This window comes from Pelophylax lessonae, assembly GCF_965119305.1.
Source record: "Pelophylax lessonae genome assembly, chromosome: 4".
Lineage (NCBI taxonomy): Eukaryota > Metazoa > Chordata > Amphibia > Anura > Ranidae > Pelophylax > Pelophylax lessonae.
The window spans coordinates 628,858,680-628,880,739 of record NC_138771.1 but is presented as its reverse complement, the minus strand read 5'-3'; the positions used below and the strand labels follow the sequence as shown (position 1 = coordinate 628,880,739).

Sequence of the window (22,060 nt, the reverse complement as noted above, 5' to 3'; positions counted from 1 at the left end):
TTGCACGCCCAATTTTTCAGTTTTTTATTTGTTTAAAAAAGTTTGAAATATCCAATAAATTTCGTTCCACTTCATGATTGTGTCCCACTTGTTGTTGATTCTTCACAAAAAATAACAATTTTATATCTTTATGTTTGAAGCCTGAAATGTGGCAAAAGGTCGCAAAGTTCAAGGGGGCCGAATACTTTCGCAAGGCACTGTGTGTGTGTGTGTGTGTGTATATATATATATATATATATATATATATATATATATATATATAATAGTTTCAGCTTTTTTTTTTTTTTGTTTTCCCACCATTTATTGCATGGAGCTGAGGGAAATCCCCATAAAAACATAGGGGAGTAACCTCTTCGAAATAAAAGCACGTGGTCCATCCAGTCTGCCCAATTTTTTCTTTATTTTTATCTGTATGGATGTATGTTTGTCCAAGCATGTTTGCATCCACCTGATGACCAACTCACTACCACTACTGGAAGTCTATTCCAAGCATCAACTGCTCTTTTTAGTAAAATAATACTTTCTAAGCTTCGTTTTTTTACCTTCTTCCTAGTTGAGGTCATGTCCTCGTCTTCTTGATCTTGAGCTTCATATTGAAAATACTGCCCTGAACTTCATTCACCCCCTTCATTTATTTCCAGCTTTCAGTCCGGTCTCCCTTCCAGACTGTACATATTAAGTGTCTGCAGTCCCTCCGGATATGTTTTATCCCTCAGACCTTTCATGTTTTTGTTCCCCATCTCTGAACTCTATCGCACCAATATCTTTTTGTACGTGAGGTCTCCAGAACTGGACACCGTATTCTAAATTATATCCAACTAAAGATCTATATAGAGGAATCGGGACCTCCTTCCTCCTTCTAGTGACCCCTCTAGTGATAACTAAAGATCTATATAGAGGAATCAGGACCTCCTTCCTCCTGCTGGTGACCCCTCTAGTGATATAAAGATCTATATAGAGGAATCAGGACCTCCTTCCTCCTGCTGGTGACCCCTCTAGTGATACAAAGATCTATATAGTGGAATCAGGACCTCCTTCCTCCTGCTGGTGATCCCTCTAGTGATAACTAAAGATCTATATAGAGGAATCGGGACCTCCTTCCTCCTGCTGGTGACCCCTCTAGTGATAACTAAAGATCTAGATGGAAGAATCGGGACCTCCTTTCTCATGCTGGTGACCCCCCTAGTGATAACTAAAGATCTATATAGAGCAGCCGTCACTAAATAGCAGCCCGCGGTCCAGGAGCGGCCCGCACGAGGCTTCCGCCCGGACCCGTCAGGCCGCCACCGTAAGTAATCATTGGTTTGCTGGGACCGCGGGTGTCCCAGCAACCAGTGACAGTCCGTGTGTGCGCCCCGCCCCCTGCTTCTTTCTTCGGCTCCCTCCCAGCCAGCCGCGAGTTGGGGCGTGACGTCACGTGCGTGCCCCGCCCCCCTGCTCCTAACTGCGGCTCCTGACTCTCACACTCAGCCTAGCCGCGGGACATCACATGCACGCCCTGCCCCCCTGATGTTCGCTGCTCCTGGCTCCCACATTTTTCGCTCCCAAAGGTATGTGGGGCACAGTTTTATAAAATACAGACTGATGGGCATATTTTGTTAAGGGGCACACATTTGTGTCCATTAGAGTGCCCCATAAAATAAAATATGCCTATTAGAGTGCCCCCTAAGATAAAATGTACCCATCAACTTGCGCCTTATTTTATGTTAAGGGTCACGCTGATGAGCACATTTTATGTTAAGGGGCACTCTAATGGGCATATTTTATGTTAAAGGGCACTCTAATGGGCATATTTTATGTTAAGGGACACTCTAATGGGCATATTTAATGTTAAGAGCAACACTGATAGACACGTTTGTTTTGCCCATCAACGTGCCCCTTAACATAAAATGGTCCCATTAGAATGCCCCCTAACATAAAATGTGCCCATCAAAGTGCCCCCTAACATAAAATGTGCCCATCAAAGTGCCCCCTAACATAAAATGTGCCCATCAAAGTGCCCCCTAACATAAAATGTGCCCATCAAAGTGCCCCCTAACATAAAATGTGGCCATCAGAGTGCCCCCTAACATAAAATGTGACAATCAGCGTTCCCCTTATTTTATGTTAAGGGTCACGCTGATGGGCATATTTTATGTTAAGGGGCACGCTGATGGGCAAATTTTATGCTAAGGGTCACGCCGATGGGCACATTTTATGCGGGGGGCATGCTGATGGGCAAATTTTATGCTAAGGGTCACGCCGATGGGCACATTTTATGCTAGGGGGCACGCTGATGGGCAAATTTTATGCTAAGGGTCACGCCGATGGGCAAATTTTATGCTAGGGGGCACTCTGATGGCCACATTTTATGTTAAGGGGCACTCTAATGGGCATATTTTATGTTAAGAGCAACACTAATGGACACGTTTTGTTTTGCCCATCAGTGTGCCCCCTTACAAAATGTGCCCATCAGCGTGCCCCCTAACATAAAATGTGCCCATCAGAGTGCCCCCTAACATAAAATGTGCCCATCAGCGTTCCCCTTATTTTATGTTAAGGGTCAGGCTGATGGGCATATTTTATGTTAAGGGGCACGCTGATGGGCAAATTTTATGCTAAGGGTCACGCCGATGGGCACATTTTATGCTGGGGGCATGCTGATGGGCAAATTTTATGCTAAGGGTCACGCCGATGGGCACATTTTATGCTAGGGGGCACGCTGATGGGCAAATTTTATGCTAAGGGTCACGCCGATGGGCACATTTTATGCTAGGGGGCACGCTGATGGGCAAATTTTATGCTAAGGGTCACGCCGATGGGCAAATTTTATGCTAGGGGGCACTCTGATGGCCACATTTTATGTTAAGGGGCACTCTAATGGGCATATTTTATGTTAAGAGCAACACTAATGGACACGTTTTGTTTTGCCCATCAGTGTGCCCCCTTACAAAATGTGCCCATCAGCGTGCACCCTAACATAAAATGTGCCCATCAGCGTGCCCCTTATTTTATGTTAAGGGTCACGCTGATGGGCAAATTTTATGCTAAGGGTCACGCTGATAGACACATTTTATGTTAAGGGGCACTCAAATGGGCATATTTTATGTTAAGAGCAACGCTGATGGACACGTTTTGTTTTGCCCATCTTTCTGAGTCATAGCACAGACTTCAGATTCGGACCTCGGCCCAAAGAAAATTTTAGCGACCGGACCTCCTTGAATTCTAATTAATTACCCCTGATATAGAGGAATCAGGACCTCCTTTCTCATGCTGGTGATCCCTCTAATGATACACTCCTAGAATTCTATTCGCTTTTCCAACTGCCTGGTCACACTGTTTGCTCATTTTGCAATTATCTGAAAAAAGTTCCCCAAATTTTTCCTCTAAGTCTGGCCTAAGCTGTACCCCCAATACTGGAGTCTAGCAAGAGAATATTTTTCATTAGGTACATTAGTTTACATTTAGAAATGCTGAACTGCTTTGACAAATTTTCCAGCAATGCCAAATCATGCAGACCCCTCCAGGAATAACAACTTTAATGCACACCTTTGTGTCATCATCGAAAACATATACCTTACCCACCAAAACCTGGGAGCCGAAGGAACTACCCACGACTCACGGGAGTTGAAGGCACTACTGATGAGTGGTAGCGTGGCCGAGCGGTCTAAGGCGCTGGATTTAGGCTCCAGTCTCTCTGGAGGCGTGGGTTCGAATCCCACCGCTGCCATGTGTTTTACTTTGTCATGGAATACAATAAAGCTGCTGAAAGTCCAAAGATGGTCCTATAGGACTTCCACTGTATCTATGGAAGGAGCAGATTCATCACAGAGCTGTATTTTGTTTTGGACTACAAACATGTCTCCCTATCTATATCTCCATTACACAGAAGGCTGGGAATTGGTAGTTTATGGAACATATTGTTTGATTTAGTCCTCCAGTTTACAGGAAGTCAAAGCTTTTAAAAACAAATGATTCTGAGAGCCGGTTCACACTGGGGCGACTTGTCAGGCGACTTGGTCACCTGACAAGTCGCGGCGGGTCGCCTGCCATAGATTAGCACAGGACCCGTTCTAATAGCAGCGACACAAGTCGCTCCAACTTAGAAAAAGGGTCCTGAGCTTCTTTGGGGCGACCTGGAGCGACCTGCATTGACTTCAATGATATGAAGTCCGTGCCGGCCGCTCCAAGGTCGTGGTGCGAGCTGCGCACCGCGACTTCACAGGTCGCCCCGGCAAGTCGGGTTGCTGCTATGTGAACCGGTTCTAAAGGTCAGAACACTTATTTTTATTTTTTTCTGTGCTGCACAAAGCACATTACAAGCATTAGAAATTTTAATGCAGAGTAATGTATTTCAATGCATTGTGGTATCTTCTGGTTCATTGTCAGCCCACCCATTTGAATGGGCTGCCTTAACTCAACATACCAAGTCACCAAGGACTGAATGGGATCTAATGCCCCCCATACACACGCAACGATTATCGGCCGACCGATCGGCCGTCTTTTGTCCAGTGTTGTTGTGTTGGTTTAAATGTGCTCTAGACTTGCACTGGACTTTTGTTGGCCAACAAAAACCAACTTCAGAAGTGATGTCATGTGATGGTTGACTTTCCATGTGTTTTCTCATCTCTGAGCATGCCCAGTCTTGCTCATCAGATTTTTGTCTGCCGAAATCTGTAATGACTGACGGAAAATCGGCGGTTGTGGTGAAGGCCAACAAAAATGTTATAGCATGCACCAGATTTTATTCGGCCGAAAAGTCGCAGTCGGTTGTCGGAAGCATCATACCAACAAGCCGAAAATCGGCCGATCGGACGTTGGCCGAAAATTCACGGCCAACAATCGTTGCGTGTGTACGAGGCATAAGTTACCACCAAGTGAATGACACCAAGAAATACTGTGGTATGATTCCAACTAACTTTGCATTACGGCTTTTGGGGGTGACATCACTGGGCCTGCTCCCGTTATCATGAGAACATCATTGTCACAAGAATTTGCTCCTAAACATGGCTGGACTTGATCTATCATGAGATTTTGGATCCTCATCTTTACCTCCACAGATCGACAGATAGTCGCATCAGTCGCATCAGTCAAATCAGACAAGTGAGACAAGTGAGACAAGTGAGACAAGTGGGACACGTGGGACAAGTGGGACAAGTGGTACAAGTGGTACAAGTGGTAGCGTGGCCGAGCGGTCTAAGGCGCTGGATTTAGGCTCCAGTCTCTCTGGAGGCGTGGGTTCGAATCCCACCGCTGCCATGTGTTTTACTTTGTCATGGAATACAATAAAGCTGCTGAAAGTCCAAAGATAGAAGTCCTACTTCTACTCCTACACTGTATCTATGGAAGGAGCAGATTCGTCACAGGGCTGTATGTTCTGTTTTGGACTACAAACATGTCTTCCTATCTATATCTCCATTACACAGAAGGCTGGGAATTGGTAGTTTATGGAACATATTGTTTGATTTAGTCCTCCAATTTACAGGAAGTCAAAGCTTTTAAAAACAAATGATTCTGAAGGTCAGAACACTTCTTTCTTTTTTTCTGTGCTGCACAAAACACATTACAAGCATTAGCAATTTGAATGCATTGTGGTGTCTTCTGGTTCATTGTCAGCCCATCCATTTGAATGGGCTGCCTTAACACAACATACCAAGTCAGCAAGGTCTGAATGGGATCTTATGCCTCGTTTCCACTGAGCGGATTGGTTCGGGTCGGTTCGGTACGGTACGCTAATTTGAGTGTTTCCATTATGAAAGTGGCCCATACAACCGAACCAAACCGCACCATTCCTGGTCCTGCTTCAGATGTAGGGCCATAGGAAATGGTACGGTACGGTTAGGGCGGAGCTACTTGCGTCACACGATAGAGTCCTCTGATTGGCGGACAGGAAACCATTAATGCTCACGTCAAATGAAAGAGCAAAACAAACACCTCATTTGGTGTAAACCCCGCATGGTCCCTGGTGGCCCGACTTGCAGTGGAAACGCTCACCTGAATAGACCGGACCATTCTAACCCTTCCAAACTGTACCGACCCGAACCGTTCCGCTCAGTGGAAACGAGGCATAAGTTACCACCAAGTGGATGACACCAAGAAATACTGTGGTATGATTCCAACTAACTTTGCATTACGGCTTTTGGGGGTGACATCACTGGGCCTGCTCCCGTTATCATGAGAACACCATTGTCACAAGAATTTGCTCCTGAACATGGCTGGACTTGACCTATCAAGAGATTTTGGATCCTCATCTTTGCATCCGCAGAACGACAGAACGTTGCAATAGTCAACTGGTAGCGTGGCCGAGCGGTCTAAGGCGCTGGATTTAGGCTCCAGTCTCTCTGGAGGCGTGGGTTCGAATCCCACCGCTGCCATGTGTTTTACTTTGTCATGGAATACAATAAAGCTGCTGAAAGTCCAAAGATATAAATCCTACTTCTACTCCTCCACTGTATCTATGGAAGGAGCAGATTCGTCACAGGGCTGTATGTTCTGTTTTGGACTACAAACATGTCTTCCTATCTATATCTCCATTACACAGAAGGCTGGGAATTGGTAGTTTATGGAACATATTGTTTGATTTAGTCCTCCAATTTACAGGAAGTCAAAGCTTTTAAAAAGAGACGATTCTGAAGGTCAGAAGACTTTTGTTTGTTTTTTTTGCTGTGCTGCACAAAGCATGTTACAAGCATTAGCAATTTTAATGCATAGTAATGTATTTCAATGCATTGTGGTGTCTTCTGGTTCATTGTCAGCCCATCCATTTGAATGGGCTGCCTTAACTCAATATACCAAGTCACCAAGGACTGAATGGGATCTAAGTGGCCACCAAGGATGACTGTGGTGTGATTCCAACTTCCCCTCCCCCGCCTGTGGCTTAACAGTAAAAGAGCAGCGACAGACGGATGAGGGCGTCTCTCTTTTAACTGATCGCTTCTAATAACATTTTCCTTGTTAACATACCAGGCAAACCTGATTGGTTGGTTCTCTGAGATGCCTCTGTCAGCCTGAGTACTGCAGAACAGGAGACTGCAGCAAGTCACATAGTGTCCAGCATAATCTAGACCAGTAGTCTCCAAACGGCAGCCTGGGGGCTGGATGTGGCCCTTTGCTTGTGTTTATCCGGCTCTTGGGGCATTATTACCCCCCCCCCCCCACCCCCCCTTGTCAGCAACCGTGGGGCATAGTTCTTGCCACTGATGCAGACAATGGGATCCTGTCCTTTTACTGACACCAATGATGGGGCACTACTTCTCCCATTGATACTAATGATGGAGCACTATTCTTTCTAGTAACACCAATGATGGGGCACTACTTTTTCCATTGATACTTATGATCAAGCTCATTATTTCTGGTGACACCAATGATGAGGCACTAATTCTCCCATTAATACTAATGATGGGGCACTATTATTTCTGGTGACACCAATGATGGGGTAATATTCCTCCCAATGACACCAATGATGGGGCACTATTCCTCGAAATGAAACCAATGAACTATTCGTTCAAGTGATATCAATGATGGGGCAGTATTCCTCCCACTGACACCAGTGATGGGGCACTATTCCTTCTAATGATACCAATGATGAGGCACTGTTTAAGCTAAGTATATAAATAGTAAGAAAGCGAGGCCAGAACACATTGGCCTCATAAAAGACGATAAGGGAGTTTTGGCCACAGAGGACAGGGAAAAGGCGGAAGTGTTAAATAATTTCTTCTCTTCGGTGTTCACAAAAGAATTGGGGGGCTACACTAACCCAGCTTGTAAGGCCAAACTAAATAATACACCTCAGGAAGTGCCGCCATGGCTAACAGAAGATAGACTTAGAACCAAACTAGAGAAACTTAACATAAATAAATCACCGGGACCGGATGGCTTGCACCCAAGGGTTCTTAAAGAGCTCAGCCAGGTGATTGCCAGACCATTATTCTTGATCTTTAAGGATAGTTTACAGACGGGTATGGTGCCAGCTGATTGGAAAAAAGCCAACGTGGTACCAATATTTAAAAAGGGCCCGAGATATATCCCGGGTAACTATAGGACGGTCAGCCTAACATCAGTAGTCTGCAAGATTTCTCTCTGGAGGCGTGGGTTCGAATCCCACCGCTGCCATGTGTTTTTACTTTGTCATGGAATACAATAAAGCTGCTGAAAGTCCAAAGATGGTCCTATAGGACTTCCACTGTATCTATGGAAGGAGCAGATTCATCACAGAGCTGCATGTTCTGTTTAGGACTACAAACATGTCCTGTCTATATCTCGATTACACAGAAGGCTGGGAATTGGTAGTTTATGGAACATATTGTTTGATTTAGTCCTCCAATTTAGGCTCCATGTACACGGGACGCTGGAAATGGCCGTTTAGGAGCAGTTGGGCGTTTTTTTCAGAAGCCCCTGAACCCATCTACATGTTATCTTATCTGTCCATGTACACAGGGTCGTTTACAGTCATTTGCAGGCAGTTGCGTTCAGGGACTTTTTTTAGAACGCAATTATTTGTGTTCGAACGTGTGTTTCCCGGCGTTTCAAATGCACAAACGCGTCCGAACGCATCCGAACGCGATGACCCGCGTTTAGCGTTCGCGTTTTTCCATTTTAAAGGGGAATAATTTTTTTGACCTCTAGGAACGGTTCTAAACGCAAACGCCCGCTAAACGCGTGTACAAACGCGACCGAACGGACATTTCAAACGTCCTAAAAATTCCAGCATTCAAAGGGACTTTTAACAACGTCCCGTGTACATGGAGCCTTACAGGAAGTCAAAGCTTTTAATAACAGATGATTCTGAAGGTCAGAACACTTCTTTTTCTTTTCTTCTTTTTTTTTTTTTTTTTTTTTTTCTGTGCTGCACAAAGCACATTACATGCATTAGCAATTTTAATGCATAGTAATGTATTTCAATGCATTGTGGTATCTTCTGCTTCATTGTCAGCCCATCCATTGCCTTAACACAACATACCAAGTCACCAAGCTCTGAATGGGATCTAAGTTACCACCAAGTGGATGACACCAAGAAATACTGTGGTATGATTCCAACTAACTTTGCATTACGGCTTTCGGGGGTGACATCACTGGGCCTGCTCCCGTTATCATGAGAATACCATTGTCACAAGAATTTGCTCCTGAACATGGCTGGACTTGATCTATCATGAGATTTTGGATCCTCATCTTTGGATCCGCAGATCCAGAGCTCCAGAGCTCCAGAGCTCCAGAGCTCCAGAGCTCCAGAGCTAAATTAGTCAAGTGGTAGCGTGGCCGAGCGGTCTAAGGCGCTGGATTTAGGCTCCAGTCTCTCTGGAGGCGTGGGTTCGAATCCCACCGCTGCCAAGTGTTTTTTACTTATGGAATACAATAAAGCTGCTGAAAGTCCAAAGATATAAGTCCTACTTCTACTCCTCCACTGTATCTATGGAAGAAGCAGAGTCGTCATAAGGCTGTATGTTCTGTTTTGGACTAAAAACATGTCTTCCTATCTATATCTCCATTACACGGAAGGCTGGGAATTGGTAGTTTATGGAACATATTGTTTGATTTAGTCCTCCAATTTACAGGAAGTCAAAGCTTTTAAAAAGAGACGATTCCGAGACCGCATTCACATTGATCCGACTTGGACCAGGACTTGTCAGCCTGACAAGTTGTGGTCCGTCACGCTCCCATTGTGTAGTACAGGAGCTGTTCTAATAGCAGCGACACAAGTCGCTCTGACTTAGAAAAGGGTCCTGTACTACTTCGGGGCGACCTGGAGGCGACTTGCATAGACATTAATTTTATGAAGTCCGTGCAAGTCGCGCCGAAGTCGCGCTGCAGGCGACTACACAGGTCGCCCCTAAGTCGGAGCGACCCAATGTGAACCGGCACTTAAGGTCAGAACACTTTTTGTTTGTTTTTTCCTGTGCTGCACAAAGCACATTGCAAGCATTAGAAATTTTAATGCATAGTAATGTATTTCAATGCATTGTGGTATCTTCTGGTTCATTGTCAGCCCATCCATTTGAATGGGCTGCCTTAACTCAACATACCAAGGTCTGAATGGGATCTAAGTGCCTTGCGAAAGTATTCGGCCCCTTTGAAATTTTCGACCTTTTGCCACATTTCAGGCTTCAAACATAAAGATATAAAACTGTAATTTTTTGTGAAGAATCAACAAGTGGGACACAATCATGAAGTGGAACGTAATTTATTGGATATTTCAAACTTTTTTAACAAATAAAAAAACTGAAAAATTGGGCGTGCAAAATTATTCAGCCCCCTTAAGTTAATACTTTGTAGTGACACCTTTTGCTGCGATTACAGCTGTAAGTCGCTTGGGGTATGTCTCTATCAGTTTTGCCCATCGAGAGACTGAAATTTTTGCCCATTCCTCCTTGCAAAACAGCTCGAGCTCAGTGAGGTTGGATGGAGAGCGTTTGTGAACAGCAGTTTTCAGTTCTTTCCAAAGATTCTCGATTGGATTCAGGTCTGGACTTTGACTTGGCCATTCTAACACCTGGATATGTTTATTTGTGAACCATTCCATTGTAGATTTTGCTTTATGTTTTGGATCATTGTCTTGTTGGAAGACAAATCTCTGTCCCAGTCTCAGGTCTTTTGCAGACTCCATCAGGTTTTCTTCCAGAATGGTCCTGTCTTTGGCTCCATCCATCTTCCCATGAATTTTAACCATCTTCCCTGTCCATGCTGAAGAAAAGCAGGCCCAAACCATGATGCTGCCACCACCATGTTTGACAGTGGGGATGGTGTGTTCAGGGTGATGAGCTGTGTTGCTTTTACGCCAAACATAACGTTTTGCATTGTTGCCCAAAAGTTTGATTTTGGTTTCATCTGACCAGAACACCTTCTTCCACATGTTTGGTGTCTTCCAGGTGGCTTGTGGCAAACTTTAAACAACACTTTTTATGTATATCTTCTGAAATGGCTTTCTTCTTGCCACTCTTCCATAAAGGCCAGATTTGTGCAGTATACGACTGATTGTTGTCCTATGGACAGAGTCTCCCACCTCAGCTGTAGATCTCTGCAGTTCATCCAGAGTGATCATGGGCCTCTTGGCTGCATCTCTGATCAGTCTTCTCCTTGTATGAGCTGAACGTTTAGAGGTCTTCATAGATTTGCAGTGGTCTGATACTCCTTCCATTTCAATATTATCACTTGCACATTGCTCCTTGGGATGTTTAAAGCTTGGGAAATCTTTTTGTATCCAAATCCGGCTTTAAACTTCTCCACAACAGTATCTCGGACCTGCCTGGTGTGTTCCTTGTTCTTCGTGATGCTCTCTGCGCTTTAAACGGACCTCTGAGACTATCACAGTGCAGGTGCATTTATACAGAGACTTGATTACACACAGGTGGGTTTTATTTATCATCATTAGTCATTTAGGTAAACATCGGATCATTCAGAGATCCTCACTCAACTTTTGGAGAGAGTTTGTTGCACTGAAAGTAAAGGGGCTGAATAATTTTGCACGCCCAATTTTTCAGTTTTTTATTTAACAAAGTTTGAAATATCCAATAAATTTCGTTCCACTTCATGATTGTGTCCCACTTGTTGTTGATTCTTCACAAAAAATTACAGTTTTATATCTTTGTTTTGAATCCTGAAATGTGGCAAAAGGTCGCAAAGTTCAAGGGGGCCGAATACTTTCGCAAGGCACTGTAAGTGGCCACCAAGGATGACTGTGGTGTGATTCCAACTTCCCCCCTCCCCCACCTGTGGCTTAAAAGTAAAAGAGCAGCGACAGACAGATAAGATCGTCTCTCTTTTAACTCTGATCACTTCTAATAACATTTTCCTTGTTAACATAATAGGCAAACCTGATTGGTTGGTTCTCTGAGATGCCCCTGTCAGCCTGAGTACTGCAGAACAGGAGACTGCAGCAAGTCACATAGTGTCCAGCATAATCTAGACCAGTAGTCCCCAAACTGCAGCCTGGGGGCTGGATGTGGCCCTTTGCTTGTGTTTTATCCGGCTCTTGGGGCATTATTTCCCCCCCACCCCCCCTTGTCAGCAACCGTGGGGCATAGTTCTTGCCACTGATGCAGACAATGGGATCCTGTCCTTTTTACTGACACCAATGATGGGGCACTACTTCTCCCATTAATACTAATGATGGAGCACTATTCTTTCTGGTGACACCAATGATGGGGTACTACTTCTCCCATTGATACTAATGATGGGGCACTATTCTTTCTGGTGACACCAAGGACTCTGGATTGTGGTTGGTCTGAGGGTTGGTCTGTAATGCACAGTGCTCTGAATGGTGGTATGAGAGGCCTATAATGCTGCACAGTGCTCTGGATAGTGGTCTGAGGGGAGGCCTGTAATGCACAGTGCTCTGTTATGGTGGTCTGACTCTGAGAGGCCTGTAATACTGCACAGTGCTGGATGGTGGTCTAAGGGATGGTCTGTAATGCACAGTGCTCTGTTATGGTGGTCTGACTCTGAGAGGCCTGTAATACTGCACAGTGCTGGATGGTGGTCTAAGGGATGGTCTGTAATGCACAGTGCTCTGGATGGTGGTATGAGAGGCCTGTAATACTGCACAGTGTTGGATGGTGGTCTAAGGGATGGTCTGTAATGCACAGTGCTCTGGATGGTGGTATGAGAGGCCTGTAATACTGCACAGTGTTGGATGGTGGTCTAAGGGATGGTCTGTAATGCACAGTGCTCTGGATGCCGGTGGTCAGAGGAGGCCTGTAATGCACACAGTGCTCTTGATGGATGGTGGTCCGAGGGGAGGCCTGTAACTGTAATGTACATACTCAGTGCTCCTCTGCTCTGGATGGTCGTCATTGTGAGTCGGGAGGCCTGTAATGCACAATGCTGCTCTGGATGGTCATCCGAGGACTCAGGGGCTGGCTGCACAACCTGCTAACTGTTGCTAAGTAAACAAGCTATGGACTTGAGTCGCTTGCTTGCTTGTAGCAGAAGCAGGCAGAGCTCTGTGGAAACCAGAAGTTCACGAGGGTAAACGTCCCTGCCTTCAAATTTTCATTTAGTTTTTGTCACTGTAAAAAGGCCGCCAACGAAAATTCTGCCGAAAAATGTTTTAGTTGATTAACACTGCCATCGACCGTAAATATACTGCGGCAGGGCGGCCACTCTGCGCCAGATCACGCACTGGTACATGATCTGACACTTCCAGGTCTTGTAATAATGTGTTCTTTTTTATATCAATGCATGGAATAAAGTTTTAAAGCGTAAGTCCAGCCTAGTGCCTTAAATTCTCCCCTGCAATCATTAATGTGAGCAGAGTTCAGCCTTATGTGTCAAAATGAATAAATCCCAGTTTTTTCTCCCTTTATTCTGCAGTATTCAGTGCTGTCACATGACTTCAATTCCTCTTCCTGCTGAATCCAAGAGCAGCAAGTGGGTGTGGTTACTGAAAGCTTGTGACGTCACTTCCTGGGAGGGGCACTTTTCCTGTGTAGCCAGTAGGTGTATACAGAATGGGAGGAGCTGATCATAGGTTCCCACCCAGTGTTCTCTCATCAGTAAGGATGCAGTGTACATCCTAATTCATGAGAAAATGAAGAAATATAAAAAAAAGATCCAATCAAACAGGTAATCGATCGGTATCCTAAACTTTAAAAAATGTTCCTTTGTACCTTATTTCTTTCATATATTGCGCTTCTCACGTCACCCACCCCCCTCCTTCTACCTCTCTCCCTCTCTCAGGAGAAGCTGCTGGCCCAAACGAGGCTATGAAGACAGGAGGAGATCATGTTCTGTGAAGGATAGGAGGGATGGGGGTGGGGCTGGTCAGGTCTAGGCATGTCTGTCTAGAAAGACCGACAACCTTTTCAGGAACTGAAAGACAGCTTAGCAAATTCAGATAAAGGGAGATAGCGTTGTCGGTGAAGAAGAAGAAGCAGATTGTCCAGTTTAGATAAGACTTTCTAAGCTACACAAGCAGTTAGCCAGAAAATGAATAATATCAAAGATAAAGATATTTACCATACTATCAATTGGGAAAAAAAATAATTTTTGACTACAGTTTCCCTTTTAACTGTTTGATGTAATGGAGTTTTTGTTATGGTGAACATTAAAGGTAAATAAATGGTCTTCTCTTCTTTTTCCAGCTTCGACCCTTTGCGTTTCATGGCTCTCCCTCATGCCTTCACATTGCGAGATGCTTCTCTGCTCAGCGGTATAGAGCCTCTTCCTCTGTCCTCTCCTCCATCCCCTCACCGTTCCATCGTCAACCCTTCCTCACCTCCACCAGCCCTCACCTCTCCTTCTGCTATCCGACGCGCAGCATCATCTGAAGTCACCTCTCAGCTCTACGCCTCCCTGAGACGCAGCCAAGAGCTTGATGAGGAGGACATGGAACCCAACCACTCCAATTCAGCAGAGCAGAAGCCGGTTGAAAGTTCTACCATGACCTCCGAGGTGGACGAACTCGCTGATGAAATGTACCGCAGACTGCAGGAAGGTGTAGAGGTATCTGGACGAAAGGTAAGACCTAGTATTGTAGTCCAATGGGAAGGCAGTTGGGCTTAAAGTGACCCTGTTGGAGTAGCATAAAATCCTAAAAGAAAGTGCCTTACAAGAGAAGAAGTGAAACCCAAACGATCTACCAGAGCCGAGCAAAATACTTGCCTATCTAAGGGCCCATTTCTACGTGGATCGCTTTCCAGAGGCCAATGCACATGTGAAAGAGCCCTTTTGGCACTTTTACACTGCAAGTACCGGCTCGGCTCTACTTTGCCCGGTTTGCTTTTCCACTGCTGGTACCGCATGGTACGGTGTTGGAACGGTTCGGTACGGTACGGTATGGTTTGCTTTTCCACTAAAGTAGTACTAAAGTTAAGTGGGTGGGATAACAACGGGGTGGGTGGGATTCTCTGACCAATCAGTGGCTAGTAGTGACTGCATGCAAAGGATTGTGGGATATGGTACCGGGTATGGTACCTCTTGGAACCACAATCGAGGTGGTACTGTTTTTGAGAGCCGTACCGTTCGGTTCCATGCAGTGGAAAAGCGCCGCCGTACCGAACCAATCCAACACCGTACCATGCGGTACCAGCAGTGGAAAAGCACAAAAGCGAGCCGAACCGTTCGGTTCCATGCAGTGGAAAAGCGCCATTAGACTTAGCAAATGTTTATTACATTGGTACATTGCTTTAAAAGGCATTAATTTTATTCTTATAGGAAGCATCTTCCTACATCTCCCAGATGGAGTCTCTGAGGTGTCACCTGAAAAATATGCTGACCGGGGGTAGCGCAGTGGCCATGCATGGTAAGCAAAGAACATGCGGTCTATGTGGCAGGGTACAGGGGCAAAAAAGTGCCAGATTCCCCCGTTTATCATGTTTCTCTTCCTAGGTGACATTCCTGATAAGGTTCCCGAGCGACACAGCGACGGTACAAGCACCCTGCTGAGGTATGTCACACTGCGCCTTCTAGTGGACAGAAATAGTCACTACTCTGCTTCTAGGATGCACCATAGTAGAAAGTCTTTATTATGCACTGAATAAAACCTATTTTAAAATGCAAATTATCCTTTTATTTATTTTTTTAAATATCTGCCAGCTATTCCTAATATTTCTTAGCGTTTCTAAAATCAAAAGTTTTTTTACCTTATGCATTACGTTAAGAAACAACTTCACCTTGCTGTTAACCCCCCTCCCCCCCCCCATACTTACTGGAGTCCTCTCTCGATCCTGTGCAGTGCCCATCTGTAGCAGAGCAGGTCTTTCTCCCTACTCTGAGGACAGAATGATAGTAGTATGAGCCATTGGCTCCTGCTGCTGTCAATCAAATCTGGTGAGGAGGCAGTGGGGGGCATGGACACACATGCTGTGTGTGTCTAAGGACTCGCACAGCCCGGCTCGGGAGCTAGCCCATATGTGTGCCCCCATAACACACTGCTTGCTATGGGGGCACACACAGGAGAGGAGGAGCAGAGAACACCAGTGGGAGACCCCAGAAAATGAGGTAAGGGGCTCCTCTGTGCAATATCCTTGGTAGGGTTAATATATAATATTTTTTTTTTTAGTTAAAAAAAAATCAAGCTTTTAACCACTTAAGCCCTGGAGGATTTTCCTGCTCAAAGACCAGGGCCTATTTTGCGATTCGGCACTGCGTGACTTGAACGGACAATTGCGCAGTCGTGTGGCGCTGTACCCAAATGAAATTGACATCCTTTTTTTCCCCACAAATAGAGTTTTCTTTTGGTGGTATTTGATCACCTGTGCGATTTTTACTTTCTACGCTATAAACAAAAAAAGAGCGACAATTTTGAAAAAATAACGTTTTTCACATTTTTTTATATGAAATTCCCCCCCCCCCCCCCCCCCAAAAAAAAAGTAAAAATCTAAATTTTTTAACATTTTAGGCCAATTTGTTTTCTGCTACATATTTTTGGTAAAAAAAAAAATCGCAATAAGCGTATTTTGATTGGTTTGCGCAAAAGTTATTGCGTCTAGTAACTACGGGAAAGATTTAAGTCATTTTTATTGTTTTTTTTTTTTTTTTTTTAATAGTAATGGCGGCGATCTGCGTTTTTTTTTTTTTGCGGGACTGCGACATTGCGGCGAACAGATCAGACTTTTGACTGACATTTTTGACACTTTTGGGGGTACCAGTGACATTACTACAGTAATCAGTGCTATACATATGCACTGTTACTGTAAAAAATGACACTGGCAGGGAAGGGGTTAACTTTATTAGTGATCAGTGGGTTAAATGTATCTGTAGGGGTGTGATTCTAACTGTGGGGGGGGCGTGGCTTGTGATGTAACCACAGAGACATACGATCCTACATAGCAGAGTCTCTGCAGTTACACCAGGCAGAATGACAGACGGCTTTGTTTACATCAGCCGTCTGCCTTTCTCCCTCTCCAGCGGGAGATCGCGAGTGACCAGCGGACATCGGAGCCACTGGTCACACGCGCGGGGGGCGGGAGCGCGCCTCTGGCGGTGCGGGCTCGCCCCCTAGAGGCTCATAGGCGAGCGACGTAGCCCTACATCGTTTTGCCTGTACGGGGCTGATTGCCGCAGTAAATAGTCGTGCGGCGGTCAGCAAGCAGTTAAAAAATAAAGAATAATTCCAGGTATGACATTATGCTTGGACCAATGTAACTATTCATATACCCCTACCTTTTGGATCCCTCTAGAAACTGATAATCACCGTAGCAGACACCCTGCTGCAATGTGACCACAAGAGGTTGGCCGCTCGGCACGGGTGCCATTCAGCGATCTCCTTGCATTTCCTCAATGAATGCAAAGTGTTCTCTGATTGGATGAAGTAGAGAGTCGGGCTATGACATCAGAGCCCCACAGATCGGTTAGTCATGTGACCTGTTTCCTCCTCCTCCTCCTCCTCCTCCTCCCACCAGCACTTTTTCCCCCATTCAATAAGTCAGTTTTTTAGACTATATTTCATGTAACATCCATAATAGGAATCTAATGTGAAGCGTGGTCGCATACCCTATGCCTGTAAACCCACAACATCCCAATCCCCCGCTTACATAAATAATGGGGTGCTTCTTACTGTAGATTGTTCAGTGCAACTGTGTGTGGCTCCGCCTGCACAGTGGCGTCATCCATTCACAGGAATTCATCAGTCCCATCTGCCTACTTGGCAAGGGAACATAGCAGATCGTGCCAGCAGTATGGTGGTGAAGTCACCACACTTGTAGTTCATTGATCATTCCTCCAACCACATAACAGAAGGTCTGTACCTCTGTGCGGACCTGGGGCTAAAGGTAAACCATTGAAGAGCCTGTGCATTGCCCCCGTGACACACTGATCAGGGTTTCAGAGCTTTGCTGGCTTGAATGCAAAAAATGTACTAAATGCACGTTTTTTTATTTTTATCGTCCTTGGAGCATTTGTATTTTTTATTTTTTTTCAAAGTTTGGAATTTCCCTTTATAATCAATGAGGCTTCATTTGTAAAGCAGAGAGGCACTTTTGTAAATCTCCCTTTAGAACAAACGACAATGTACACTACTATGCAAAGTTTTAGGCAGGTGTGAAAAAAGGCTGTAAATATAGAATGCTTTCAGAAACAGAAGTGTTAATAGTTTATATTAAACACAAAATAAGGTTGAAGGATTATACGAGGTGCATGAAAGTCAGCCAGCCCCCCAGTCTGATGTACTCACCCTCCAGTCTGTCACCAACCAAATGAAACCTGTCTCTTGGTACAAAGAACAGGGGTTTAGATGACACACATTTGCAAACGCATGTGAAAGCTGAGGAGCCACTTCACAGCACCCTGTTTTATCTGCAGTCCTAACACTCTTAATTTAGTGTCCTCACACTGGAGGCACATGGCTGCTAATGGGTGGATGGGGAACAGGTGAGAGGGAGACAGCCCAACCTCCCCCAACCCATCCCCATCCACGACTGGCTGTTGTCTCAAAGACTCAAATGATTAGGTTTATAACCATGGTGCAAACTGGAAAAGACCAGCTGAAAAGCATTACACCTCTGGGTTCCCTGACCGGCAATGGCGGCGGGAGCACCCGACAGCCGATGGAAACATTGGCTGCGGTGCCGACATTGATACTGGTTTGAAACCAAAGGGTAGTCACGCCAAATATTGATTTGGTTTAGATTTTTCTTCTGTTTGCTCACTTTGAAGTTTGTAAATTTAATTTAAAAAAAAAATTAAAATTAAAATATATATTTTTAAAAGCATTCTTACTTTCAATCAAGAGCAGCCACCAGCACAAGGGACGCATTGCATTCAATGTAAGTACTGTCCCATGTAAATTAAAAAAACAAAATAACTAAACTTGGGCTTTAAATAAAGGACACATTGCTAGAGACTGCTTATACACTGAACAAAATAAAAACGCAACACTTTTTTGTTTTGGCCTCCATTGTTCGTGAGCTGAACTCAAAGATCTAAGACTTTTTCTATGTACACAAAAGACCTATTTCTCTCAAATATTGTTCACAAATCTGTCTAAATCTGTGTTAGTGAGCGCTTCTCCTTTGCAGAGATAATCCATCCACCTCACAGGTGTGGCATATCAAGATGCTTATTAGACAACATGATTATTACACAGGTGTGCCTTAGGCTGGTCACAATAAAAGGCCACTCTAAAATATGCAGTTTTGCTGTATTAGTGGGTCTGGGGGGGTCCGAAAACCAGTCAGTATCTGGTGTGACCACCATTTGCCTTACGCAGTGCAACACATCTCCTTCACATAGAGTTGATGAGGTTGGTGATTGTGGCGTGTGGAATGTTGGTCCACTCCTCTTCAATGGCTGTGCGAAGTTGCTGGATATTGGCAGGACCTGGAACCCGCTGTGGTATACGCCTTTCCAGAGCATCCCAAACATGCTCAATGGGTGACATGTCTGATGAGTATGCTGGCCATTCAAGAACTGGGATGTTTTCAGCCTCCAGGAATTGTGTACAGATCCTTGCACCATGGGGTCGTGCATTATCATGCTGCAACATGAGGCGATGGTCGTGGATGAATGGCACCACAATGGGCCTCAGGATCTCATCACGGTATCTCTGTGCATTCAAAATGCCATCAATAAAATGCACCTGTGTTCATTGTCCATAACATACGCCTGTCCATACCATAACTCCACTGCCACCATAGGCCACTCGATCCACAACGTTGACATCAGCAAACCACTCACTCACACAACGCCATACACACTGTTTTCCATCTGCCCTGTACAGTGAAAACCGGGATTCATCCGTGAAGAGAACACCTCTCCAAAGTGCCAGACGCCCTCGAATGTGAGCATTTGCCCACTCAAGTGCACTATGACGATGGACTGGAGTCAGGTGGAGACCCTGATGAGGAGGACAAGCAGCAGAGGAGTTTCCCTGAGACGGTTTCTGACAGTTTGTGTAGAAATTCTTTGGTTATGCAAATCAATTGTTGTAGCAGCTGTCCGGGTGGCTGTTCTCAGACGATCTTGGAGGTGAAGATGCTGGATGTGAAGGTCCTGGGCTGGTGTGGTTACACGTGGTCTGCGGTTGTGAGGCCGGTTGGATGTACTGCCAAATTCTCTGAAACTCCTTTTGGAAACCGCTTATGGTAGAGAAATGAATATTCAATTCACGGTCAACAGCTCTGGTGGACATTCCTGCAGTCAGCATGCCAATTGCACGCTCCCTCAAAACTTGTGACATCTGTGGCATTGTGCTGTGTGATAAAACTGCACATTTTAGAGTGGCCTTTTATTGTAGCCAGCCTAAGGCACACCTGTGTAATAATCATGCTGTCTAATCAGCATCTTTATAGGCCACACCTGTGAAGTGGATGGATTATCTCGGCAAAGGAGAAGCGCTCACTAACACAGATTTATACAGATTTGTGAACAATATTTGAGAGAAATAGGCATTTTGTGTACATAGAAAAAGTCTTTGATCTTTGAGTTCAGCTCATGAAAAATGGGGGCAAATACAAAAGTGTTGCATTTTATAATTTTGTTCAGTGTGAGTTACATAACGATGTGCTATGTAGTGGCAGTGTGCTCAGTAAATGTAAGCCAATGTGGGTGAGAATATCCTCATGTTAGCATGGCTTTTCAGGTGTAATTTCTGTGGGGCGCTGTGGCTTAGTTGGTTAAAGCGCCTGTCTAGTAAACAGGAGATCCTGAGTTCGAATCTCAGCAGTGCCTTTGTTTTTCATTTTCCTTTTGACTACAAGTTGTTCTGGAGAGAATAATAGTGGACACTTGGGTGTGTCAGTTCTATAGGAAACAGACAATATTTGCCCATTCTCAGAATAGTTGGGTTCCTTTTGTATGTGAATAGATTTCAAGGCGAAGGGCTTTTTAGTTGCAGCTTTTACTGAAACAAAAGGTTTCAAACCTTTTTCTTTTCTCCACATGGAAGACCAAACGGTTATTGACTTGGATGATCGCCCATTACACAATTGCAGGCTTTTTAGTTGCTGTGCTAAGCATGCAGATCAGAGTTCTAAATTCAGTGGCTGTTTGGATGGTCCCTGGCAGGAACTCTAATATTTAAACCAGGGACAGCCAAGCAGCCAGCATTTTCAGAAGGAAGTTACCTACGTCAGCCCCATATTTATCTTATGCCAGCTTTACTTAAAGTATACAGAAAACTGAGCCATGTTGCCAAAGAGGCCCGAAAACATTACTATACGGACAACTGATTTATGTGACTTGTGTTCTACTTTAGATCTGCTCCACATTGAGGGGTTTAAATCTACTGAGAGAGACAGTTCTGGAAATACAGAAGTGTACCTGAGGCTGGGTGGAGATACAGGTGCCACAGGGGTGCTCAGGGTGCACTGGAGGAGACACAGGATGCTTCAGCGTCACTGCATAAGAAAAGATGCTTTGGGGTCACAGGAGTCGCTAAACATACAGAAGTGCTGGGGTCAGTGGAGACTCAGGGGTCACCGGAGACACAGAAGTACTGGTGCCACGGAAGCTCTGGGGTCAGTGGAGATTCTGGGGTTACAGGAGTACTGGTGACACAAAAGCTCTGGGGTTACCGAAGACACAGAAGTTTTGCCGACTCTAATGCTGGGGTCTCTGGAGACTCTGGGGTTACAGGAGACACAGGAATACTAGTGGCATGGAAGCTCTGGGGTCAGTAGAGACTCTGGGTATACAGGAGACACAAGAATACTGGTGACACCAAAGCTCTAGGGTCAGTAGAGACTCTGGGGTTACAGAAGACACAGGAGTACTGGTGAAACAGAAGCTCTGGGGTCAGTGGAGACTCTTGGGTTGCAGGGGAGACAGGAGTACTAGTGAGACAGAAGCTCTGGAGTCAGTGAAGACTCTGGGGTTACTGTAGACACAGGAGTACTAGTGAGAAGGAAGCTCTGGAGTCAATAGAGACTCTTGGGTTACAGGGGAGACAGGAGTACTAGTGAGAAGGAAGCTCTGGAGTCAGTGGAGACTCTGGGGTTACAGAAGACACAGGAGTACTAGTGAGAAGGAAGCTCTGGAGTCAGTGGAGACTCTGGGGTTACAGAAGACACAGGAGTACTAGTGAGAAGGAAGCTCTGGAGTCAGTGGAGACTCTGGGGTTACAGGAGACAGGGGAGTACTAGTGAGAAGGAAGCTCTGGGGTCAGTGGAGACTCTGGGGTTACAGAAGACACAGGAGTACTAGTGAGAAG

General features: G+C 45.1%; 1 protein-coding gene across 1 annotated transcript in view; it reads left to right on the top strand.

Annotated features, from left to right (window-relative positions):
- Positions 1-22,060, top strand: part of CNTROB (centrobin, centriole duplication and spindle assembly protein) — a 126,052-nt gene that overhangs the window by 38,202 nt on the left and 65,790 nt on the right. The window contains exons 2-4 of the mRNA XM_082255813.1: positions 14,055-14,430; positions 15,127-15,214; positions 15,301-15,358. Coding sequence (XP_082111939.1) covers positions 14,074-14,430; positions 15,127-15,214; positions 15,301-15,358 — 503 coding nt within the window. The 5' untranslated portion in view covers positions 14,055-14,073. The remainder of the gene's footprint in view (positions 1-14,054; positions 14,431-15,126; positions 15,215-15,300; positions 15,359-22,060) is intronic.